Source organism: Podarcis cretensis, assembly GCF_951804945.1.
Source record: "Podarcis cretensis genome assembly, chromosome: 5".
NCBI lineage: Eukaryota > Metazoa > Chordata > Lepidosauria > Squamata > Lacertidae > Podarcis > Podarcis cretensis.
The window spans coordinates 97,272,897-97,299,625 of record NC_137174.1 but is presented as its reverse complement, the minus strand read 5'-3'; the positions used below and the strand labels follow the sequence as shown (position 1 = coordinate 97,299,625).

The 26,729-nt window shown below is 48.5% G+C and overlaps 1 protein-coding gene across 5 annotated transcripts; it reads right to left on the bottom strand.

The window, feature by feature from the left end:
* Positions 1 to 763: 763 nt before the first annotated feature.
* Positions 764 to 26,729, bottom strand: EIF4E2 (eukaryotic translation initiation factor 4E family member 2). 5 transcript variants are annotated; one of them, XM_079978298.1, is made up of 8 exons: positions 26,569 to 26,729; positions 23,234 to 23,348; positions 20,641 to 20,775; positions 16,904 to 17,008; positions 15,515 to 15,667; positions 15,286 to 15,422; positions 3,564 to 3,644; positions 764 to 1,212 (listed from the first exon to the last, which is right to left on the bottom strand). In XM_079978298.1, exons 1-7 carry the CDS (start codon positions 26,586 to 26,588, stop codon positions 3,599 to 3,601), a joined length of 711 nt encoding a protein of 236 aa, XP_079834424.1. In that variant the 5' UTR covers positions 26,589 to 26,729; the 3' UTR covers positions 764 to 1,212; positions 3,564 to 3,598. The 5 variants fall into 5 exon arrangements, with proteins under 5 accessions (XP_079834424.1, XP_079834426.1, XP_079834425.1 ...); XM_079978300.1 differs by having other exon boundaries at positions 23,287 to 23,348; positions 26,569 to 26,711; XM_079978299.1 differs by lacking the exon at positions 3,564 to 3,644.

Here is a 26,729-nt window from a genome sequence, read left to right as displayed (position 1 = left end):
CTTCTCTGCAAAGACAAAATGCACCTCTGTTGAAGGAGCTGCTAAACCACAGGCAGCCTCTCCAGCACTCCCTTCTGAAAATTTCTCATTTTTTAAAGATGCCTCCCATAAATGTCCCCACTGTGAGGACTGTGGAATTGTTTTCCGCCACCCTAAAAAAAAAAATTTAAAAAATTGACTCCCATAGGTCCTGAACTATGACAATGATGCCGTGTCTTTTTCTTCTGGTCTCTGAGGTCCAGTCCCCATCCCGCCCCCATCCCCATTTATTGTGGTTTCACAATTTGTTGGAAGCTGCCTGAGTGGCTTCGCCCCAAAGACACCGCTTTCCAGTAATAGCTCAGTGACAAGTGTCATACGTAGCCCTGGTTTCCAGACTAAAAAGGAAAACCCCAGAGGCAGAACCAGAAGAGGTGCTTGCTCTGATTGTCCCTGGTCTGTTTTCTTAATAACCTTTGAATTCTTGCTCCTGTTCTATTGCACTGCCATGGCCAAGAGACCTTAAACACCTGTCATGTTTGACTGATTTATTAGCTCAGTTAACTTTGCAACTGGGGCAGCCTGAAGAGAACCTGCAAAGCCCGCCACCCCGAGTGTAAATGCGCGGTCATGCACATCTAACCTGCTTAAAGCCCCAACCCCAGCACCTGCCTGTGTTCCCCCAGAAGTCAAAGAGAGTGCTCAACTCCTCCCCTTAAGGTCTTCCAAGCAGGTCGCCCTCTCAGATACCTGTTAAGCAGACACGACGACAAGGAGGAGGGAGTAGAGGCCTAATCGTTTATTGGCAGAGGTGAAATGGGGGCACCTGCCAATCGCCGGACTGCCTCCGCCTCTGCAGCAGACATCCGGTTAATACTGGAAATCCCTGGGCAGGAAGAGCCACTTAGCAAGAGGACCCTCCACATCGAAGAGAAACGAGGCGGTAGGGCACCCGGGCTCCGGTGTGGAATGCAAAGTACGGTCACCCACTGGGCTGGACCAAGATGCTTGGGTGCCGGAAGGTCAGTCTTTGGCACAGGGGTGAAAGCCATTGTGTGTCAAATGCCCAGGCCATCCTGCCTCCTCAGCCAGCGGACACATGCACACAGAAAAACCCTCCTCTCCCCCTGCCTGCTTTTTCTGGGCCAGGCTGAGGAGGAGCTGAGTGCTGTATCCCCTCCTCCTTCTGCTCCTCACAGTGCGATCTTGGTATTTCGGAAGCTTGAGTTATCCCTGAAAGACAGAGGAGGGAAGGCGGTTAGCAAATGTATTCTGTCCCAAGAAAAGCGGCTGCAGTTTGGTCCACGATGCCCAGGGGAAATTTAGTAGTCAAACATGTTCAAGTTGTGTCGTCCTCCATCCCCGCCCCCGCTGCAGCAAAAACAAAAAAAGGTTGCTGAGTGAACAAGTACAGGGCATGAATTTTGGCCACAGGTAGGCCCAGGAAATCCAATAATAAAAATAATTATAAACAGGCATCCTGAGGCCCTGTCTATGACAAGGAACTGCATTGCTTGAGATATCCCCCAACTCTTCACTGATGGGAAGAGTGCCTCCCATGCACGTAAAGACAAAAAGTGAATAGAGCAGCTTGTGACCCGTAGCATCAGCAGAACTGCAGGTAGGTGGATCAAGGAAGAAAAAATGGATTCTGAACATCCCTTCCTTCAATTTAATGGTTGTTGCTGTTAGCCACATGCATCCAATATGATTCAATTCCCTATCAAAGTGTACATTATCCTCCCAACTGCATTTCCAACACAACCCCACTCCCCCCGCAACCATTTCTGGCTCTGTTCAAAACGTTGCCCCCTGAACAGGTCATAGCTCCCCTAACAACAGTAAAGGGGGTGGCCTGTGTGTTTGAGAAAGGCGAGCCTAAGAATCTGATCTGGGAAGATGCAGCTCTGCTAGATCAGGGGAGGGAAAATGAGATGACTCAGAAGTGGAAGGGGAGCTAAAAGATCTCCCCTCTAGCAGCCACGTAGGATGCCACAAAAAGCCTGGAATGGGCTTGGTAAGATGCTCAGAGAGCAAACTCCACTGGGCAAGGGCGACTGGAGAAACCCCCAGGGGGGAAATACAGGATTGGCCTGGCCTGCAAAACTATTGCAAGGCTGTCAAAAGCAAGGCAGAGTGAGAACATCTGGAGGACCTGGGACAAGAGGCAAGGGTAAATGCACCAGGTCCTTCAGGTGTAACCTTGCACCATGCTTGATAAACAGGTGCACATGCATATAAAGGGGGCCTCTGAACATAACACTCTTGCTGCTCTGCAGGCCACACTGCAGAGTGGCAAGGAATGCACATCTCCTCCCCAGGAACCAGTGTGGCTCAGCCACTATGCATCAGGGCAGCAAGCTCATATTAGCCTGTGGAAGGAGACACAAATCTCCACCTCTTGTGTTTGTGCTTTGTGACACTTGACTTAGACTGTGTAAAATGTTTGCAGGACTGGGGGGCCCTCGCTCTGCTCCCTGCTCTAACAGCTGGCATCCACCCAACACAAGCAAGTGGGAGACGTACCTCTCAGCCTCCCAAGGCCTCCCCCCTCTGGAACAGCGACCTTTGCAAACAGGCAAAGGGGCTGTCTGGAAGTGGGCAGCTAACATACGGCCATTAGAGAACCTGGTTTCCACTATTAGTGTAGGCTCATAGAGAGCTGGTATTACCGAGTGGAAGACTGACCACAGCAGATGCAGGGAACCTTTGGCCCTCCAGATGTTGCTCAACTACAACTCCCATCAGCCCCAGCAAGCATGGCCAATGGCCAGGGATGAAGGGAGTTGGGCAGGTTGCTTTTCATTCTTCTTCTTTAAATTTCCCCAGAACCCCCCCCCCCAAATTACATTATGAAAACTTGTATTTTCATACACGCAATACAACTTATAACAGTACACATCTCTCCTACACATCCTTATTAAGTGATCCACAAGCTATTTCAAACCTTTGGAACTGGTCTTTAGTTTTACTGGAGAACAAACTAAAGCTCCATCGTTCTCCCGCAAAGGTGTCGTTGTGCTTTGTTCCTCTCGCCAGACTCAATTTGTGAGTCAATTTCTCCATAAGGGCTATACGCCACACACTATTGTACCAAGCATTCAAGTTTGCGTCTCTTACATCCTTCCAGAATGTGGCTATAACCATATGAGAGAAATCCGATTTATCCACCAAGTCCTGATTTTCATTTAAAAACAGACTCCGTAATGGGATGATGGGAGTTGTAGAGCTGAGCGACAACTGAAAGGCCAAAGTTTCCCCACACCTTGTCTACAGGTAACATTGACAAAGGTCTGTTTTATTTCCTTTTTTCCCCTTGGAGACCAGAACTGGCTTTGCGTAGGCCAGCCAAGGCGACCAGAGCTTTGCGGTTTGCTCTGCAAGGCTGCTGTGGAGCAGCATTAAGAATTGCAGCAAATCTTGTCGACAGAGAAAGGCCAATGGTTTGTCCCGGCAGTGGGACAAGGGAGCTGCCCAGGCTGAGAGTGACCAACAATCTATGCTGGGGAGAGAGGGGAGGGGAGGGGGGGCTCTGGCTGAGAGGTGCATCTCACAATCGTGTAAGAAGAAATATGAGGCCCTACCCTGGGTGTGTGAGAGAGGGAGGAAGAGCCCCCGTTCAGCGGCCGCTGCTGTTCACCAGCCCATGAAACTCCTCCCAGGCCCTGGCAAGCCAGAGGGGTGGGGGAACGAAAATGGGAAGAGGGTAGGGTGGGGAGGAAGAGAAGGGGATAAAACAACGGTGACAACACACACACACACACAGAGGAGAGGAAAAGAAAAGAAAACGAGCACTTCAAACCAAAGGCTTTAACTCTGAACAAGAGCAAAAGAGCAATCGTGTGCAGTTTTAAAGTGCTTGCCCGGAAGGCGCAAAGCAGGCTCCTAACAAGGGAAGCCGATTTGAAAATGCAGCCCAGGCATCTCAGGGGGGGCAGAAGGCAGGTCAGGAGCTCTTCACCGTGTGCCCCAGCCCCACAATGCCCAAGTAGGCGGCATTTGCTCCCATTTTCCCCTGGCCTCACCCACTCCTCCCCTCCCTCTGTTGGAAGCGTGATTTGGGGGGGGGGCTCTTGGGACAAAGATCCGTGCTGTTTTTAATCTTCTGTTTCTCTGTAAAGTTCCACGCATACCGAACACGGTGCAAATAATGGTATTCAGAGACACAAAGAAGTACATCAAGCTACCTTGTATGGATACAGACCATTAATCCATCCAGCCCCTTGTTTTTTGTCTGGGAGCGGCTCCCCATAGCTTTCTGGGATGTGTGCTTCCCTTTCCCAGCCCTGATAGCTCTGATCGCTAGAGGGGGCAGGGTTTGAACCCAGGACCTCCAACAATCAGCCCTGTGCTATTGAGCCATGGTCCCTCTCCACCAACTTTCACTGAGCCACCTGGCAATTGGTCTGGCTGGCTCACAAGTGGAGAACCTCTTTCCAGCGGAGGGCCGCTTTCTCTTCTAGGCAACTTCCCAGGGGCCACATGTCAGTGGGGGCCAGCAGGGCCAGAGGCAAAAATTAACACGTGTTAATTTGCTCACACTCCCCTCCCTCTCCCCTATCCAGGCATGTCTAGTGGCCAGATCAAAAGAAGTAATAGCACTGCTCTATTTTGCCTTGGTTTGATGGCACCTGGAATACTGGGCGCCCCAATTTAAGAAAGATATTGACAAGCTGGAAGGTGTGCAGAGGAGGGAGACCAAAGTGATCAAGGGCCTGGAAACCAAGCCTTATGAGGAACGGTTGAAGGAATTGGGTATATTTAGCCTGGAAAAGAGGAGACAGAGAGGAGGCCTGATAGCCCTCTTCAAATATCTGAAGAGCTGTCCCATGGAAGATGGAGAAAGCTTGTTTTCTCCTGCTCTGGAAGGTAGGACTCGAACCAATGGCTTCAAGTTACAAGAAAGGAGATTCAGACTAAACATCAGGAAGAACTTTCTGAAAGGAAGAGCTGTTCAGCAATGGAACAGACTCCCTCAGAAGGTGGTGGACTCTCCTTCCTTGAAGGTTTCTAAGCAGAGGTTTGGGTGACCATCTGCCCTGGATGCTTTAGCTGAGATTCCTATATTGCAGGGGATTGGACTAGGTCTCTCCCAATTCTATTATTCCAAGACAAAAATCCTTGAGATCAAGGGCACATTACAGCCAGGCAGAAGAACTAACAGAGGCTATAAAGCAGAGCAGGGGAGGGATGCAGGCCAGGTAGAGTCCTGGTGGTCACACACATGAGTCCTGGATGCCCACATGCAACTGAGATTGTCCAACACTAATCTAGCTCAATATGGCCTGTTTACTGACCACCACCACCTCTCAGTGCTACATGAGGTCCTTAACTGAAAATGCCAGGGAGGCAGCATAAAGCATGGATGCAAAACATGTGCTCCTCTACTGAGCTGTGCTCCTCTCTTCCTACCCTATGGTCCATGGGTTCGAGCCCCACGTTGGGCAAAAGATTCCTGGGTTTCAGGCGGCATGACTAGATGACCCATGGTCACTTCCGCTCTACTATTCCACAATTCTGTACAGGCCTTGCCATGCTCACCTTATTTCCAATAGTTCTTCTCTCTGCCCCACTTTTCCAGGATATATAAGAAACCGCATCTCATTGTCTCAGAGCAACTGAACACCTAGTCTAGCATGGTCAACAGAGGCCTCAAAATCTGAAGTCTCCAGCTGGGAGATCTCTGAACCTCTAAAACCTGAAGCCCTTTAACTGGGAGGGAGACTCCCCAGCAAGCCGATATCTTGCTTTCGCTGCCTAAAACCTCCCCCCCCCCCGAAAACATGGGAGAGCTTACAAGCGATGAAATTTCTCCACCACACTCAGGCCTGAGAAGAACCCTGGGCAATGCATCACGCTGCATGCTGAACACAAGTCCGTTAATAGAGCCATTTTTTGATTGGAAAGCGGAAGCCAATTGTTGCCAGTCACGTCCTGTCTTAAATCTGCTTAGCTAATGACACCCACAATAAACATAAAAGCGCGATCACTATCTGCAGCAAAAGTGCTTTCAGATAAATCTCGGGGAATGGGCCTAATGTTGCCTCCTCTGGCGCTATTTTTCTCACTGATGGGCCAAGTGAGCAGGAATTGGGGGGGGGGGGGCCCTGCCTGCTTTGCGGAGTCAGACAAATGGAGGCGGAATTGGGAGAGAAGACGATTACCTTAACGACTGCCCCTTTGCGTGGCTTTCTGCTGCCAGAAATACTCTCTTCTCTGAAACTCTTCTACAGCAGCACAGGGGGGAGAACCAATCCGGCTTTCACAATCTCTACACCCCTTCACTGGTTTCTCCCCTGTAACTTTTCAGGCTGGAGTGCAAGCTTTACCGAGTCACGACACATTGGTTCACCTAGCTCAAAGATGTCTGACAGGACATCGGTCATAACATTATGTTTACTGACTGGGAAAAGTTGTGGATCACCGATATGAAGTTTACGGCATGTAATGCCTTAAGAGAAAATATTATGAAAATGATATATAGGTGGTACATGACCCCAGTCAAGCTTGCAAAAATTTATCATTTGCCTGATAATAAATGTTGGAAATGTAAAGAAACTGAAGGAACATTCTTTCACCTTTGGTGGACGTGCCCAAGAGTTAAGGCTTTCTGGGAAATGATATATAATGAATTAAAAAAGGTATTTAAATATACCTTCCTTAAGAAACCAGAGGCCTTTCTTTTGGGCATTGTCGGCCAATCGGTGCCAAAGAAAGATAGAACTCTCTTTATGTATGTAACAACCGCAGCAAGAATACTTATCGCAAAGTACTGGAAGACACAAGATTTGCCCACTTTGGAAGAATGGCAGATGCAAGTGATCGATTATATGGAGTTGGCGGAAATGACTGGCAGAATCCGAGACCGGGGAGAAGAATTGGTGGAAGAGGATTGGAAGAAGTTCAAAGAATATCTGCAAAAACATTGTAAAATGTTTGAATGTTAAAATGATGTTTGGATCAAAAATAACATGGCATTAGGAAATTGGCAAAAAGAAATATGCAAAAATGATGTGGATAAGAAGGGGTAAGACCAGAGTATTATTATGTGGTGATTAAATAAATGATACAAGGGATTAAGTTATAATGAATTTGTGATAACAGTGTTTAAAAGAGAAGAAAAGTAAATGCATAATAGGTTGAAATGTAAAATATTGAAAAAGATTGGCAAAAAGGGTTGGAAATTGCTAAAATTGATTGTGTAAAGGAGAACACAGAAAAGGGAGATGTGAGGAAGTCAGGAAAGAGGGTAATAGAAATAGTAAACGCAAGTAATAATTTTTCTTTTTTGTTGCTTCTATGTTGTGTTGTTTTTGACTTTGTTAGTTTTTCTTTTTTGATTTCTGTTTTGATTGTCGTTTTTGGTGTATTTTTTCTTGATTCTTTTTATTTGTTATGAAAAATTTCAATAAATATTTATAAAAAAACAAAAAACAAAGATGTCTGCACTGGCTGACGGTGGCTTTCCAGGGTTGCGCTTCAAGCCAAACTACAGATTTTCTCCAAATCCCTCGCTCATAGATTTCAACAGATCTGCTGCCTCACAACTTGCCAGCAATCCCACCTAGAAGTCACCAGTGTTGCTTCCTCGTAACCAAAAGAGGTGCAGATTTTGTCATCACGATCTGTCTACATCACATGGTTTTTCTCAATCAGAACCCTTACTTCTGTTGCTTTGAGATTTGCCTGGAGAATCCCAGAGGCTTGTGTGGGGTGAGTTCCTTCTATCAAATGGCAGACCCTTCTCCCAGTTCCGCTTTCCTTCCATGTAAGATGAGCGTGTTCCTAGTAATCCTGCAGCCAGAATCCCAGGGAGTGTCTTTAGGAGGGGGAATGTTTCTGTGGGACCAAGGAAGAAGGCCGCTCGCTCTCTGTCAGCTGGAGCTGCAGAAGCTGCCAGGGGGCCAATTACTGCCTGCTGTGAAGGGGCTCAATTAAGATGCATTGTTGACTCAAGCTGGCACAACTTCAGTCAGTTTCCTTCTCCCCTGCCTGCCCCATGAGCTGGCCTTTCCTGTCCCTCTGGCTCCATGCAATGTGGACGGGAAAGAGATCAATCCCGCTGCCTCACAGGACCACTTTGGTGCAGAAGCAAAATCCCCAGCCCTGCTGCCATGCTCAGGAGCAACTGGAACGGGTCCTTTTGTCTGAGCCTCCTGGAGACAAAGGATTTGTGCTGCAGGAAGGACCGAGAGTGCAAAGCAATTGCAGGGCTTAAACACTTCTGACTCCCGTGGCTGAACTCTCTTTGAGCTGAAAATGGTGTGAGAGAAGGGAGGTGGAAGCCTTCAGTTTAAAGCTCTTAGGCCCAGCCTGAGAAGCCCTGCAATGGCCACCAAGAGCAAACTGGGGCCAGAGAAGCATTTCTAAGTTTCTCATGGGGGGAAGAGGGCTGGGAGGAAAGAGGGCATGGAGGGCTGGCGACCACTGACTTAGAACAGAGGTGGGGAAGTGGTGGCCTTCTAGCTGTTGTTGGATTCCAACGCCCATCGCTGGCCATGGAAGGTGGGGCTGATGGGAGATGCAGTCTGAAACCATCAAGATCAGTGGCTCCCAAAGTGGGCAGCACTTGTTGGTGTAACGTGAACAATGGGTTAAATTGCACAGCGCTTGGTCTGACACCCCCCATGACCAGATGTTTGGAGATAAGGTGCCAGGTGCACTGGGTCACCATAGCAACACCACCGAGGTCGAGTGTATGGCTTGTTGAGCCATGCACCCTCCCCACTGGTTCAGGAACGCAGAGACGAGTCCAATAGTCTCTAGGGTGTTGCTTTTGTTATGTCCTGGGAGGTCCATATCCTGAAGTCCTGTCCTGTTTGCTGTTCAGGGTCTGACTCTGAATATGCAAGAGTTAGAGGAAGAGGCTGTGGGTTTGACGCAGCAACATTAGCTAGCATGGTGATAGTTTTTGTGGCTCTGTGCATATGTATCTTGACTTCAAAGCCCTGAAGAACTGTATATATTAGACAGTAATGTTTAGCTTTGTCTTGCGCCAGAAGACAGTAAACACTTTGTTGCCTTGAGCGGTGTGGGAGAGTTTTTCCCTTAACCGGGAACTCTGGAAGAAGCTGCTCTGATGGAAGCAGGAATTCTCTGAAGACTCTGCTGGGGCTCCCTGTACTCAGCTGATGCTTCACATGGCTCAAGTTGTGGTGAACAGCCAACTGACTTCCACCAACAGTACCACCTCGTGGGGAGCCACAAAGAGGCCAGCGGATGGAAACGGGGCGCAGAAGGTGCAAATGACTATCACTGGAACTCGCTCGTGAATTTTGTAGATATAATTAAACTAAATAGGTTTAACTGGATTTTGAATAGATGTGCAATTAATTGCCCATTTTGAATTTTACTGTGATGTTACCTTCCTTAGCGGGTTGTGAAAACTGCTCATCCAAGTAAGGCTTTTTTATAGGGTGGGGGGCGGCACTGGAAAGGTATTTATGGAACCAAGGGGGCAGTGACCCAAAAAGTTTGGGAACTACTGATCTATTTAGTCACTGACATGCTACCCCAGGCTTAGGAAGTGCCACAAGACTTGCTTCTGTAGTTCTGGAAGAGAGCCTTGCACCCTCACAACAAATGATTGTGGCACGGGGTCTGTTTCTTCCACAGTGAGACTGCATGGATTTGGAGGAATGCCCTTGCAAACAGGGGTTGATGGAGGCACAGAAAAGTGTGATCGCATGAAGAGAAGACCCAGGCAGCCCCCTGTGCCAGCTTACCTCTTCATTTTGATATTCAAATCCTTTTAGTTTGTGTTTTTAATCACAAACCACCGGGGGAGCTCTAATGGCTGAAAGGCAGCCGGCATTCAGTTAACACTGTCAGTAAATGAGCAAAACAGTCAGTGGAGGGCAAACGTCTGTGGATTGCTACCTCCCGAGTCACCTTCACAACGCAAGGAAGGGTTCAGAGCTGAGCCCGCCAGAGGGGGTTATAAGCGGCAGCTCAGCTGCCCAGAGAGGAAAGGCTGTGAGACCCAGGAACTCACATTATCCCAAACTGGGCTCAGGGCATAAATAATGAAGTGATGGGAGCACAAATTACCCCCCGAGCGAGCAAAGGTACCGTAAAGCAGGCAGTGAAGGCTCCATTAAAGCAAAGACCAACAGGCACACTGCCTTGCTGCATGATGCATTTTCCATCAATCTGATAATAAAATTCAGGAGATTTCTCTTCCCTGCAGTGCCTGGTGAATCAGAGGCCTTAAGTCCTTATATGCTGGAGTTCCAGGAAACTGATGGGGATCCGCTACTGTGCAGCGGATACTGGAAAATTTGCCTCATCTATTCTGCTGCTCTCTAAAACTCAGCTGTCACCTGTTTGTGGTGAAATTCATTCCCTGTCTACCCTAGCTAGTCTGCATATGTCTATACATACATTTTTGTGTGTGTGCGAGGGGGGGGGGAGGAAGGGAGGGAGGAAGGGACGGACTCTGGAATTACCAGTTTCACAGCTTCATTTGTACTGACTACAAGGGGGTGCAGAATAAAAGTCTGATTTATTTTAGAGCTGTGATTCACTGAATTTATTCTATTAGCATTGCATTTTGTTGAACTATTTTACAGTATTGTGTGTGGTGCACTGTGTGTTGGGTCTTTATTCTTAACCCCCACTAAATGTGCCCCAACTTCAGTTGATTACAGTGGTGCCCCGCAAGACGAATGCCTCGCAAGACGAAAAACCCGCTAGACGAAAGGGTTTTCCGTTTTTCGAGGCGCTTCGCAAGACGAATTTCCCTATGGGCTTGCTTCGCAAGACAAAAACGTCTTGCGAGTCTTGCGAATTTTTCCCCTTTCCCCCCCTTTTTCTAAGCCGCTAAGCCGCTTAGCCGCTAATAGCACTAATCCGCTAAGCCGCTAATAGGGATGCTTCACAAGACGAGAAAACCGCTAGACGAAGAGACGCGCGGAACGGATTATTTTCGTCTTACGAGGCACCACTGTATAAGACTGCAGAGTAAGTCTATGTTATCTTTTCATTATAAAAAAAAAAATCATGCAGATTTAGAGGCACTTTTTTACAAACAAAAGCCAGACCTTGATCAACAACTGAGCAACGGCTACTCAGTGCAGAAACAAAAGCAGATGGGTGATGGGCAGAACAGTATCAGAATCCTCCCCCCCAAAAAACCTTTTGTTCTATATTGATTGCCAAGTTAAATACCCACCATGCAATCACAACACTCTCACATCCAGAAGTGCCATCATGGACACCAGGGACTCTTGATGAAAACTGGCAACCATCTCAACATGAGATGCTCCCCACTCCCCACTCCCTAGAATCATAGAATCATAGAGTTGGAAGAGACCACAAGGGCCATCGAGTCCATCCCCCTGCCAAGCAGGAAACACCATCAGAGCACTCCTGACATATGGTTGTCAAGCCTCTGCTTAAAGACCTCCAAAGAAGGAGACTCCACCACACTCCTTGGCAGCAAATTCCACTGTCAAACAGCTCTTACTGTCAGGAAGTTCTTCCTAATGTTTAGGTGGAATCTTCTTTCTTGTAGTTTGGAACCATTGTTCCGTGTCCGCTTCTCTGGAGCAGCAGAAAACAACCTTTCTCCCTCCTCTATGTGACATCCTTTTATATATTTGAACATGGCTATCATATCACCCCTTAACCTCCTCTTCTCCAGGCTAAACATGCCCAGCTCCCTTAGCCGTTCCTCATAAGGCATCATTTCCAGGCCTTTGACCATTTTGGTTGCCCTCCTCTGGACATGTTCCAGTTTGTCAGTGTCCTTCTTGAACTGTGGTGCCCAGAACTGGACACAGTACTCCAGGTGAGGTCTGACCAGAGCAGAATACAGTGGCACTATTACTTCCATTGATCTAGATGCTATACTCCTATTGATGCAGCCCAGAATTGCATTGGCTTTTTTAGCTGCCGCGTCCCTGATTTTTCTTGTGCAACAGTCCCAACATGAATCACCTTCTCCAAAAATAAAAGGATTCCACAAACTTCCCTAGATAAGCTGCACCATCAAGAAATGACTCTGCCTCCCATCACCCCACACAAACACAATATTTCACCCAAGCCAAGGTGGGGAACCTCTGGCCTTCCTAATATTACTGGACTCCAACTCCCATTGGCCCTAACCGCTGGCCATGCTGGATGGAGCTGAGCAGAGGTAGTGTTCAATGGGTGGGTCTCACCCCAACCTGAAGCAAGCTGCACCAGCAATGCTACCACTGGTTTTCCAATGTCACTTGGGGGTTTTCATTGGGGTGGCGGAGAGGGAGAGAGAGAAACGAGGTGGAGGCAAAATAGGAGAATTACAGAGAGACAGACAGAGGGAGAAAAAGAGGGAGGGGAAAGATGGCCATATGGTAAATAACGAGAAATGGGTCCTACATTGCAGGATGCAACTACAACGCAAGTCTGAAAAGGGTCAAAGTTGCCAATCTAAATGAATCCTCCTGCACTTAAACCCATTACTACTTGCCCTCTTCTCACTAGATACAAGGAGGGAAATGTTTCTTCATCTGTCCCCATATTTGAAAACCATCAAATTCCTCACCTCCTTCAAAGATTCGAAAAGAAAAGCCCACTCCCAATAGGGAGCAGCTGCCTTGGCTCTTAGCCGCCATCTGACATGTCCTGCACAAAGTTGCCAATGATGCACTGGCTTGGGGTGGGCAAGTTCAGGATTCTACTACCTGGCAGCTCCATCAGGGCAGAGAGTACCTAGCTTAGGACTGGATGTGGAATTGCTCCTGCCTTCCAACCTGCTTCCTAACAGCCTACAGCTCAGGCAACTCGCAAATGAAGTCTGCCAACCTCCCGGCATTAGTGGATGTCAGGATGCAACCTCCATGATCAGGGACAGTATACCTTGGAGAACCGGAAGTTGAAGGACAAGTAACAGAAGGGATAGCTGTCTCCATCCCTGTTCATGAGTTTTCAGAGACTGCTGGTTGGACACTGTTGTAAACACAGTGCTGAATGAATGAAACCTTTGGTCTCATCTAGCCAAGCAATTCTCTCTCTCTCTCTCTCTCTCTCTTTCTCTCTCTCTCTCTCACACACACACACAGACACACTGTTGGCATCTGTCTGTCTCAAGAGACAACGGAGTGTGCCTCCCAGGGTGAAGTCAACTGCCTCCCTGGGGCGCAAGCCTGGGCAGTGTGTCTGAAGGTCCTGGGCTGCCTCACTGATGTGATCCAAATACGTTTGGCGCCAGCTTGGCTGCAGGAGCTGCTGGAAGGAGGTGTACCAGATGCCACCCAACCGCCTTAGGGACTCCACTCTGGAAATGTGTAGAGTTTACTTACTCCTAACCCTTTTTTTCTCCCAAAGATATCCTGCAAGGCAGGAGAGGTTTAGAATGAGTTTTCCTCCTCCTAGATGGGTTACCTTCCCAGGACGAGTTCTGTCTGCCCCTCGCTTCCCTCTACAGCATATGCAGAAACCGCCTTATTGACTGCTGGAAACACTATTGGTCTCATTCGCTCAATCCGCTGGAACCTGTCTTTGCATGTAGGGGAAGTCCCTAACTCACTGATGGGTTTCAAACCCATCGACTACTGTCACCTGGTTTAGCCAGCCAGTCAAAGCCATTTCCCGGGGTGTAGCCACTGTTGCATGCTGACAGCTTCTGAGAACCACAGGTGAGAGCGGAGTGCAAGATGGGGACCAAAGGTGGACAAACTACCCCAGAAGGAGCCCACCAGTGGTACTACCCCTCCTTTAACGCCCTCCTCTGGGATGGTCTTGCTTCCTTCCTCCCTGGGATTCTGCTAGCCAGGGGAAAAGAAGCAGGTGCCATGCTGCATCCTTGCTCACTCACTGGACCAGAAAACCCTCTTACTGCTGAGTTCTACTTCTGCATTTTATTCATCTGTCCTCCCTCTTCCTTGGCTACGTTAATCTTCCAGCGTCAGCCCACGCGCCCCAACCTGCATCTTTGCTTATAGTGCACTTAAGTGAAAAGGGTTTTTCACATTTTTCACCCCCAATATGAAAGCTCTTAAATATGCAGCGATCCTTCATCACTTTGCGGGAGAATAAAAGTCATCTTCAATGGCCTGGCCTGGTAAACTATAACGGTCTCATTTAAAATACAGCTGTCCTCTCCGTGTACTATAATCCTCTGTTCTAGTTAAAGGGCCTCTGTCACCAGGGGGGGGGGGGGGGGCTGGGAGGATTTAATATACAGCATTTATTATGATTAGAAATCATTTGTACAGCACAGTAAATTTACATAGCGCCTTCCTGAGAACATTTATAAATCTAATGGGTCTATAAATCCCCGTTAGTCTCTGTGTTTTATGACTCCAGGAATGTGGTGCACTCAAATCACACCCCCTCCCCTCCTGCCACCTTGGCTTGGAAAAGGGGGAGACCCACAATCCCAGCCCACTCTACCAAGCAGCTACTGGAGGGCCAAGGCTGGTTTCGGGGAAGGCTGGCATTCCTTGAAAGCTTACTGACAGTCAAGCCACCTTCAAACTCACCACTAGTGAGCTGACTCCGCAGGGAGGTGCGAAAGGAGGCACTCTCAGTTCCTGGCCAGAATCCTACGTGAAGCAGATGAGAATCTTTCCCAGAATCCTCCAGGGAGAAGAGCCAATATGTTGCAGGACTCACAACTCCCATCATCCCCAATCAGCTTGGCCAATGAGTTACAAGATCACAGTCTTTGTGCTTTGCAGCACCTGGAGAGGACAAGGGTGGCTGCCCCTGCTCTGGAGGATGCTGGGACCCCTGTGGCAGATGCCCAAGGGACACACAAGCTCCATCAGACCTCCTGTTCCCACAACTGCCACCCAGGAAGCAGAGCTTATTCCACCAGCTCTGCTGCGACACACTAGCTCCAACAGGCACCTCCTGCCCTGAACTGTGCCAGATGGTAGGAGCAACTATTCAGAAACGGGTGCCTGAGCTTTGATTCCGATTTTCCTCTTCCCTCCCTGTTCCTTTTTCCTTGTGTGCTGTGCTTGTGGGTAGGTACTGTTTTGCTCCGATTGAACGCAAGCTGCCCTGGGAGCCTTTCCTGGCTGAAGAGTGAGGTACAAATGCTCTACATAAATGAACAAACGGGGTCCCTTGAAGGTGGAGAGCACTGAAGCTGGTGAGCTAGGCCACTAACTGCAGGCAGCAAGAAGGCTGTGCGTAGCCCTCAAGGCAACACGTGCCAGAACAGAAGAAGCTGTGTGAGACACCAGAAGTGTCCCAGTGTGGTGACAGCACTCACAGCTCCACAGGACAAGGAATGGATCCCTGCATTAACACGGCAGACACAGAGGCAAGCCCATTACAGCCAGTGCTCCCCTCCCCCCTCGCCGCACGTACTTGATGCTGTCCGTGTGGGTTTTGTATTCCATGATGGTGTTGGGGGGCAGGTTCAGCACTCGCCGGAGCGTGTCCCGTATCCGGGCCGTGGTCGCTTGGTCGCTGGCCGTCTTGTTCCATATGGAGATGATGTCCTCCTGCAGGGCGAATGCCGGGAGGTGAGCAAAAGGGGATCTCCCACGCCTCAAGACGGCAAGGCTGGTCCCGCCACACCCAGAACGCGCCTTACCTGGAAGCGGACGGAGACGACCGCCCCACAGATTTCTTCGCCCACCATGAACTGCTCTCCCAGCATTGCCAGGATGAGGTTCTCCCAACACCGAGAAGCTAAGCCCTTCCGGAGACGGATGATCCACTTGCCGCCGTTCTTGTTGGCGTCATCCTGGGAAGACGAAAAGGAAGAAAATGAGGCCAACTTTCTCACTGCCCCAAACCAGGGAGGGCTTTTCTTCCCCAGCTGCCTCTACGAAAGCAGTCCTTGCAGTCTTTTAGACTGTAGCCAGTAAAAGCAGCGGGATGGGCCAAATAAGAGCAATGTGGCACCTAGGAATAGGGGAAGGGCAAGGCCTCAGACTATTTCTTTTTCCTGAACAAAATCATATATTGAGAAAAGGGATTATTTCAATGTCATACAGTGGTGCCCCGCAAGACGAATGCCTCGCAAGACGGAAAACCCGCTACACGAAAGGGTTTTCCGTTTTGGATGTGCTTCGCAAAACGAATTTCCTATGGGCTTGCTTCGCAAGACGAAAATGTCTTGCGAGTTCCTGCAGGGTTTTCCCCCCCCCTTTTTTCTAAGCCACTAAGCCGCTTATCAGCTGATCCGCTAAGCCGCTAAACAGCTGATCCGCTAAGCCGCTTATCAGCTGATCCGCTAAGCCGCTTATCAGCTGATCCGCTAAGCCGCTTAACAGCTGATCCGCTAAGCCGCTTATCAGCTGATCCGCTAAGCCGTTTAACAGCTGATCCACTAAGCCGCTTATCAGCTGATCCGCTAAGCCGCTAAGCCGCTTATCAGCTGATCCGCTAAGCCCCTAAACCGCTAATAGCGCTAATCCACTAATGGGCTTGCTTTGCAAGACGAAAAAACCGCAAGACGAAGAGACTCGCGGAATAGATTCTTTTCGTCTTGCGAGGCACCACTGTATTAGCTATGTTAATAGCGATAAAGCTTCTCTTAGACCCCCAACGACTCTATTGGCACCTGCCCTGGGATTTTAGGGTGAAGGGTGGGAAATAAAGTAGAGGGGATATCTCAGTTGAATGGCATGAAGATTGCAGGACTTTATTTCTGTATTCTGGCATTTTGTCTCTTCCAGCAGGCCTGTTTAATATCTGGTTTCTTTTCTTGCATTTAAACCTCTTAGGTACAACTTTGAAAACTATATTTTTACTTAAATGAAGGGAGTTAAAAGTTTTAGATGAAATAGTCTTAGGAAACAGTAACTGATTTCCTAGTTTGAATGATCACCCACTAACAGCAAATGAAAAATAAACAGATGTAAGTGCAGCCAGTGAGACCTATTACAGACCCATCTGCACCCCTCAGCTCAGCTTCTGTGTCCTTTTTGTGATCTTCTCCTGTTTCCTTCCTACTGCAGCACCTGTCAGGACTCACCTCCCACATAGGTTTAATTCCTTCTTTGAAAAGGTGGAAGTCGCTGTGGCCCGTCAGGTCCCCGGGACGAACCATGTGGCTATAAAATCTCCAAAACTGCTCCACCTATATCAAGAGGAGAAGCACAGCCAGAGTTCTTACTCTTATTCGTATTATTTATTAAATTTGTATAGCACCCTATAACCACAGGTCTCAGGTCACAGGTTACAACATAAAATCACAATCACATCATGCAAACAGGGAAGGGCTGGGATTAAACAACTGGGGAATGCATATTTATTAAGCAAAATCTGTGTGCCGCTTATTTGCAAGTGAAATCACCAAGTGCTTTACAAAGAATATAACATATACAATAAAACTGTCAATAAAAAAAAGGAAGGTGAAATTTCATCCAGGGAGGTCTTGATTTCAAGTTCATTCTCTTAGCTGAGGGAAAGAACCCATAGAATAGTATAAGACTGCATGCACTGCATGCTGAAAGAAAGCCCCTACCCCAACCCCTGGTGTCCCTAGACAGAATCTGGAAGCAAGAGATGGTAAAGACTTTCCCCTGACATTTTGGGAGAACCACTGCAAGTCAAAGCAGACAATATGGGCTAAATGGGCCAATGGCCTGAGTGCAGATATGGCACCTTCAGTTGCTCAATACAAGTCATAAGCATCTTTTACTCACCGGCCTTCAGAGCAAGAATACAGCCTCCTTTCCCACAAGTTTGTAAAATAGTAGGAACCTGGGACCATGAAACATTTCACCGTGTTTAGCCACGGTTAAGCAACAGACCGTTGACTGGTAGTATTGTGAATGACTAACTGGCCACTGGAACCCCCACCCTCATATTGGGGGTGCAAGTTCAGGAAGAATGGGAGCAGAAGCAGCGGCAAAATGGGTGCCACTTGCAGCAACAACAACAACATGGAAAGTCCAGGGGCCTCACAGGCGCTAGTGATCATACGGGGCACTTAATAGTGTCCAAGAAACTGAGGAGGAAGAAGAGAAGGGAAGCACCACTTCTCTGTTCTGCAGCAAACCATTTTGCATCTCAGACTACCCAAAAAAAATAAAATAAAATGCCCAAAGCTGCGGCAAATTGTAAAAGAAGTCCCCCTTGCCAGAATGGAATTCAGATACAGCTCACATCCCTTAAAATTCCACACCTACAAAGCTTTTTGCGGTGCTATATAACATGCATTATTGCATCATTTGCAGAAAGGGGTTCTGCCTTTCGAGCTTTTAGGAACTAGATGGGGAGTTACACATCTTAGGCAAATGAATAAATATGCCACCCCTGGAGATCAATTCATGGCAATAACTGCATGCCAGCGGTTCTGGAGAGCGCTGCTGCCCTCCAGTGGCCCAGACACAAGCAATTGCAGGCTTGCAGAAACTGTGCTGAATTATGCGGAGTAGAACTTGTCAGACGAGCAAGGCAATCTTCTGCATCATCTACTAGGAAGTAAGTTCCACTGAGTTCACAGAGGCTTACTCTCAAGTAAGGGTGCCAAGGACTGCTGGCTAAGGCTCAGGTTATATGCAATAGTACCAGAACTACTGGTGCAACACAAAGTACTAGGTGGATGCGAGGTTCTCAGTGGGTCACTCAAACGACAGTAATGTGGAAAGGAAAACGGGTCACATGTTTACTATCAGCAAGCTCATGGCTTCGGTTCTGAACAGAGCTACAGAGAAACAAGAGGATGGTATCAGGAAGGTTGGGGAAAGCTATGCAAAAGCACAATAAATCATTAGTAATTAAAATTATTAATAATTATAATACAGTTTCTTATGGTCCCAGGGTCGGTTGCACCAATTTAAAAACACAATGTCAAGCACAGTTTTAGACAATTTACTGCCACAAGGATAGAGAGGGCCTTGTCTACCTATCTATCTGTCTATCTTAGGAAAAGACAGCCCCAAAACAGCCTATTGAGGACTGAGCATGCTCAGTGGTCACAGAAATGCTGGATGTCAGCCTAGAGAGGAAACAGAAAATTAGATTTTGGGGGGGAAGAAGAATGGGATGGGTTGGAGTATCCTGAAAAGAAGACATGTCTGCCTGGCACACTAAACAGGAGCACTCCTCACTGCAAAACTTTCCCACTTGTGACTTCTACTGCAATCTTCCCATTTGTTCATATACTACAGTAATTCCAGCTGCTCATTATTTTTGGTTTAGGGCATTGGCTAGGCAGTCATGAAAGGGAGGTGGGGCTGGGCACAAGGGTCCCATTTGATTGGTTAAAGAAGAAAGCCAGAGAGGAGGGCCAGTAGAATTCTCTCCTCACCACACCTCCCTTTGGCTACAAACAATCCAGGCACCTGCGCTGTCACCCAAAGAGTTTCGGCACTGCAAACCTGCTCAGCCAGCTTCTTTCCAGGGCTGAGCATATGCTGGAAGACCTGCTCCCTGCCTTGCAGGCCTTTTCCCATCTGACCTGGGAAGATGAGGACCGGACTGACTCCAGCTACAAAAGCTGAGGCATCTTTATTTTAGATATTGTTGTGATTTATGCAGAAACTGTTCAGTTTGGTTTTGTCTTTTTAATGTTTTATTTACTGTTCATGACTACTATTGTTCTGTTGTAGTTATGTGTAGTTTTTTCACGTTGTAAGCAACCTTGAGCATGCCCTGAACTGTGGAAAGGTAGCATGCAAACGGAATTATATATGTATGTCAAGATTTTAAAATGAGACACACAACCACACAAGAGAAGGCCTTCTTTCAGAACCACACCTTGCCTTTGACACAGGGTCATGTTGGGCACTTTAGAGCAGGGGTTGTCAACCTGGTCCCTACCAGCCAGTAGTGGGCATTTCAGGATTCTAGGTGGGCGGCGGGGGGGGGGGGGGTTCTACAGCACAAGCTGAATCCTCCTTCCATCGAGCACTGGTGGGCGGTAAGGAAATTTTACCATCAAGAAAGATGCACTAGTGGGCGGTAGGTATAAAAAGGTTGACTACCCCTGCTTTAGAGGAAAAGGAATGCCCTTTCTCTGATGGGGCCATGAGAACAGGAAGCACCTAGGCTGAGACACAGGATTGGGGGGGGGGCATTTTGAGAAGTTGCCTGTGTGGCTGTTGAAAAAGGAGGGTGGGACCTATTATCAGATCAAGAGGCCCATAAACTCCAGCATCCTGCCTCCAAAAGTGGCCAGCTAGATGTTCCTCGGAAGACTGGAGGCAACTGCTCTAACCCATATTCACAAAGCACCTGGTATCTACCACTGAAGCTCCATTTAGCTGCCATGGCTACCTAGCATAAAGAGACGCGTCCCTCATAAATTTGTCTGACCCTTTTTAAAAGCTATCTAAACCAATGGTCAATCCCTGTGGCAGTGATTTCCACAGGGTGATGAGAGATCCGTACAATGTAAAACTGCACACGGTGGCTGGTTCAGAATTCCTCCGTACAAGATGCAAGGGAGCCACTGCCACTCTGAATCCCCTATCGGTCCAGCCTAACTCTAAACACGACAGTGCACACATACTCACTGTGAACGTAAGAGATATACAAAGCTGCCCCTTGGCCCCACTACCCCAATGCTGCCTGCTTGGACCGGCAGCCGCCCTCTAGGGTTTCAGAACAGGAGATTGCACCAGGGATCTTATCCATGCTGAGAATGTGCCCGATGGCTGAGCTGTGGCCCCTCCCTGTTTGCTTCTCATGCGCAGATAACACCTGCCCTGCAAGCTGCACTGAATCCAGTTAAACGAGCGACAAGACAGAAATGCAACTCACGGAGGCGAAGGTGCCAATTTGCTTGATGTTCTGTTCGTAGCTCTGAGAGCTGGTGGGCCTCCCGGGGGTCCGCCTGGAGTACCAGAAGGTGTAATTATACTGCAGGGGGTGCTCAGCCGGCCCTGGAACCACAGCCTGTGTGCGGAATTGAAACAACTCATTTGTCCTTACGCATTTCTCTAAAGAGAAGGCTGAAAGATGTTTGCAGCATTAGAAGCCTGCCTGCTCCTGCCATCACGGAGCGTGAAAGAACATTTTAGCCTCATTTTCTTCCTGAAATTCAATCTCTGCTAATAGCTTGAAACAGACCATTAGTCTGGCAGGAATTGACTATACTTCAAACGAGAGATTAGCAATCCTCAGCATGCTTGAGCTTCTCCAAGCTGGCAGAGGACGAGCCCCATGAGGGACGTTTCGTGTTTCTCAAAAGCAACTCATCAGACAAGGCCAGTTCATGAACTCCGCCTACATGCCTTTATAGGTCTCCAATTGTTAGGATAACGGATCTTAACGGGGGCAGGCAGTGGGGGTCTCCTCTGTGAAGCAATGGAGAAATCTATCCCCATTCCAAGCAGGGAAAACAGATGGAATTGAACATTTCAAGCGAATCAAAAAAACCAAATGTCGGCAATGCATACATTAGAACAAATGTGATCATCTTTACAGCTTTCCAGGGCCAAAACATCACCCAACTCAGCTCCCAGCTAACAAAAGGCAAGCCAGGAAAACCTGGGCTTCATCTCTCTCCCACCCCAGGAACAGCTGCACTGAAATAACCCCAGGTATGAAATAGCCCAGCTCCTTCCTGCCAGGAACACAACTTTTGAACAAAGGATGGGCTGGAGTGGGAAACTCTCATTTCCCTCAAAATGCCCTCTACTTTGGCTTGGGGGGGGGGGGGGGGAGAGGCTTGTTTGCTGAAGGGAGTCCAGGAGGAATTCTAGCAGGTTTTTGCACCTCCCCAGCCCCTAGCCAAAAGGGATCAATGCAAATGAGGGCCATAAGACAGCATCTCTCTTTCACTGTCAATAGTATGATCAGGTTCAGCAATTTGCTAGTGAATAGAAACTGGAGAACACACTGTTAGAGGATAATGCTGCTCCCTGGGCTTGGGTTCAGCTATTTGGTGTCAGAATCTTGGCCATGGGGTTCTATATATAACAAGCAAAATGCTGGTTATTCCAACAGGGAGAGGAAGAGTACACCTATACTGCAGAAGTTGGGTGTCCTTGATTTTGCTGGGTGTCCACCCCCGTTTTTTCTTCCCAACTGCAACATGTTTCCTTTGCCCCTTATAATTTGAAGGCGTTCACCTACTTCCACCTTTTGTTCCATTTGATCATGCTAGAGTGGGATGCAATTTCTACACAAAGGTTCTTTTTAAAAGGAAGATGTTGTGCCTTCCTCAAGGCCTGCACACACCTTACGTCCCAAGCCCATGGCTGTTGTGCCAAAGGAACACAAGGCACCTTTACCTTGCAGTAATTGGAAGCCTAAGGGGTGAGTACAGACCGTTCCCTACAGGTGTGGGCCTCAACCACAGCAGCTCTCTAATGCAAAGGGGAGGGCAGGAACAGATGGGCTAAACTACACAAAAAGCCTTCTCAAGCCCAGAGAAGAATCTCTGCCAGAAAATAAAAGGTATTCTATTAGGTTACATTTAATCAAAGGAACTTTGGGCAGTGGAAACCTTACAGAAAAGAACAGACCCAAAGTCCACAAATGAGTTTGCTTGAAAGGCAGGCAAGTGCCCCCTTTCAAAGCAGAGCAGGGGCACCAGTCCTGCTGCCTCTGTAACAAAAAAGCCTCTAAACCAGGGGTGGTGACCTGCAATTCACAGCTAGGAATAACCCCTTTCCTATCTCACTGCGGGCCATCTGCTTTCACAGCTGCTGGTGAAGGCAGGAGAGAGCTGAGGAAGCACAGCCAATGGGCAGGATAGGCACATGAATCCTGCGTCAAGGTGTGTGCTTACTGAAAAGTAGAGGGAAGGTGGGCAGCCACTTCTGTAGGTTCATGTGCGCTTGCGCCAGATGGAGTCAAGGAGGAGCGCAGTTCTAATATCAAATTTATCTACAGCTAAATGTCTGCCATTATTGTCAGGAAACATGTTCTTGCAGAAAGAGGGATTATCTATTGCAAGGGGCTTTGGCAAGGAGAGAATACAGACATCGTGTAAGTGCCGCCCAAGGTTTCAGTAGGTATTAGGAGTGTTAGGGAACTTTGCCTTCATGACATGTTCCTAGGCCTCAAGGAACAAATGGCAGCCATTTGCTTAGATAGGAGAACATAATGGGTTGTCTACGTGGAAAGTCATTAATGCTTTAGGGCTGAATTTGTTCCCAACGCCAGAACCGTACGGATGAATGGAATTGTTCGTTATCAGTCAATTCTGCTTTCAAGATAAACATTTTGAAATAATTTATATTTTCTTTAACAAAGGAAAGGCATGGAGACTAGGGAAGGGTCTTAGTCAAAGTTAACCATAGATATTCTCTGAACACTGGAGCTATAGGCTAACACTTCCCCCGCTCCCTCAGAATCATCAACCGAACACTCCAGTCTGGTCTACAAGGAAGAGGAAAGAACGTACCTTCCTCTTGCTGATACTTTGGGGTTTGTCTCTATCATTTTTTTCCTTCTCACCATCTTTCTGTGTGCTGTTCTCTTCATTCTGGTCATGATCTCCACTGTCATCATCCTTCAGACTGGCAAAGAAGTAAATAAAATAATCAGTTTGAAAGCTCATGACTGCTGTTCCTTTTTTGTATTGTCTGAAGAACTTTTGTAGCACACCCCTGGAAACCAATCTTATAGGAAACAGTTTAAAAAGCTGGATATGTTTAGCCTGCCCTATATTTGCCATCTTTAAAAAAATAAATAAATCCCTGACACCAGTTTAAAACTGTAAACTTATTGGGGCTAGAGACCCGTTTATAAAATTTATCAAGACAAATAAAACATCACATGCATTGATGGTCGTGTGAAATGGAGTGCCTTAAACAGTCTCTAACCTATCATCCAGCAAGGTCCCAGTCTCTTTCTTTCACAGTTATTTTTCAAAGTGTTATTGTACCCCACTAGTCCACTACAAATTCAGCGCTTTCTTCTACCACATCTGCACACCCTACTACATCCCCCATTATACTTCTTTCCTGTGTCCTGATACATGCCACCATACCAGGGAAAGTATGTCAACAATGCTAAATAATGGTCAAACAGTGGCAGTTACACCAGGTCTTAGTGGAGTATTTTCTTATAGATGAGAAGTGATTGCCTGCAATAAGAAACAAGTGGGTATCTTGAGACTGGACCCAAAGATGTCAGTTGGGGGTTTGAACAGACAGGTGACTATCTCCCCCTGGGTATCTCTTTGCCAGCTACAGATGCATATCAGGCAGATACACCTGAGGTACAGTGGGGGAGAAACCCACTTCTTGATTTTTGCCTGTTAAAGACAGCGCCTGTGTCTGTTGGAAAAGTGGCAAGACTTGTGAACGTCAACAGTGAGATACAGCCCTTTCTAAACAAATGCAAACTGTCACTCAACCGCATTTTTTCTCTACCAAAGGGCAACACGGCTCAGTGACAAAGCGCCTGCTTTGCATACAGAAGGTCCCAGGCCCAATGCACAGCATTTCCAGGTGGGTCTAGGAAAGTTTCCTGTATGAAACCTAGGAGAGCCACCACCAGTCTGTGTGGACTGGGGTTGGGCAGAAGGCAGAATGGGATTGATTGGCAGATGGTTTTCGGTAGCTCAGTAAAGGGTTGCCACCTCTCTCTCTCTCAAATTTTAAAGAATAAAAACAAAAAGGTTTCCTCTTCCCCTGTTTGGCTGTCAAAACTCCTGATCCACAGTGAATTTACACACAACTGCAAGGTGGCAGACTTTGAGGTCCTTGCAATAAAACCAAGTAGTTCCCACAGGCTTGAAGACTGCCCTTGCCCTCATTACTGAGCTCTGCCCCACATGGGAAGAGACCATACCCCAGTGGTAGCTCACAGGATCCAGCTGCAGGAAGACCCTAGATCAATCCCCAGCATCTCCAGATAGGGCAGGGAAAGGCTTCATACTGAAGCCACTGTGCCTCCTACATCTTTTCCGCTGGACTCCAACTCCCATCATCCCTCTGCACTGGCTATGCCACTAGGAGCCAGAGTCCAGCAACAACCTGAGGGCACCACTCCAGCTCTCCCTGCAGAGATGGCTGACTTGGAACGAGGCAAGCAGCTTCATTTTTGCTCTGGCCACTGATGACTCCTGCCCTGCAGCCTGCACTGTGCTCAGAATGCAGAGAGGCTGTGAACAGCCTCTGCTGGATCAGGCCAACAGCCCATAAAGCCCAGTACCCAGGGCCAGCCCAAAGCATTTCAGCACCTAAGGCAGACCCCAAAACGGCTCAGGGAAGCAGGGGATAAGGGTTAGGATCTACACCGTGAACAAGGGAGGGTGGGGGGTGAGAGAATGATCTACCTCTGGATCTGCTGCCGCTTCACCTTGCCTCATGGGTGGGCCGGCCCTGTCCTGTCCCCTGCAGGGGCCAACCAGGTGCCCATTACAGGGAAACCCTCACGCAGGGTCCAAGCACAAGAGTGACTCTCTCCCCTCCCGAGTCTTCCAGTAACTGCCATTCAGGACCATTCATAGGAGCCAAATCATCGGGCCGAGGTCCCTTCAGCACCACCACCCCAGTAAAATATTTGAGCCCCCCCCCAAAAAAAAAACACTTATGGGCATTGCCATTCAAAGGGTGTGTGATCTTGTGATTGACTGTGCAGGGCGGTGCTTACCTGCTCCTACCCGCCCCGCCCCCCACCAATACAGTGGTACCTTGGGTTAAGAATTCGTTCTGGAGGTCTGTTCTTAACCTGAAACTGTTCTTAACCTGAAGCACCACTTTAGCTAATGGGGCCTCCCACCGCCGACGCCGCGCGATTTCTCTTCTCATCCCGAAGCAAAGTTCTTAACCTGAAGCACTATTTCTGGGTTAGCGGAGTCTGTCACCTGAAGAGTCTATATCATAATATCATAGAATCATAGAGTTGGAAGAGACCACAAGGGCCATTGAGTCCAACCCCCTGCCAACATATGGTTGTCAAGCCTGTAACCTGAGGTACCACTGTATTTTATTCAGATTGGAAGCATTCACGGCCTCCAGCTCTGAGGGCAGAGCAGCAGCCCCGTCCTCCGTGAAGGGACACCCCCCACCTTCATTCTGCTGGCCGAGGGGGGAATTTCGGCATAGAATCATAGAGTTGGAAGAGACCACAAGGGCCACCGAGTCCAACCCCCTGCCAAGCAGGAAACACCATCAGAGCACTCCTGACATATGGTTGTCAAGCCTCTGCTTAAAGACCTCCAAAGAAGGAGACTCCACCACACTCCTGGGCAGCAAATTCCACTGCTGAACAGCTCTTACTGTCAGGAAGTTCTTCCTAATGTTTAGGTGGAATCTTCTTTCTTGTAGTTTGGAACCATTGCTCCGTGTCCGCTTCTCTGGAGCAGCAGAAAACAACCTTTCTCCCTCCTCTATGTGACATCCTATTATATATTTGAACATGGCTATCATATCACCCCTTAACCTCCTCTTCTCCAGGCTAAACACGCCCAGCTCTCTTAGCCGTTCTTCATAAGGCATCATTTCCAGGCCTTTGACCATTTTGGTTGCCCTCCTCTGGACACGTTCCAGTTTGTCAGTGTCCTTCTTGAACTGTGGTGCCCAGAACTGGCAGGCGCAGCTTCTCCCCGCCCTGCAGCCCCGGGCGCCCTACTTGCCCTCACGGAGGGAGGGCGGCCTGCCTCTCCGCCCACCTCCGGCCCCCTCCGGGAGCGCAACGGCGGTTGGGGGCCGGGCCGAGGGCGACGGGGAGCCGCTTTGCACGGGGACCCCCGCCGACTAGGCCTCAGCCGCGGCGCCTCCGACTCACGCGTCGAATTTGTTGTTCATCCTCCTCGGTGACTCTCTCGCCGCCGCCGCCGCTTCGCCTCGCCTCCTGCCGCTCGCCCGGCTACTTCCGCTCAGCCGCCGCCGCTTCCATAGACACGCCGCCTACGCCGCCCTCCCTTTGCTTCCGGCGGAACCTGGTTC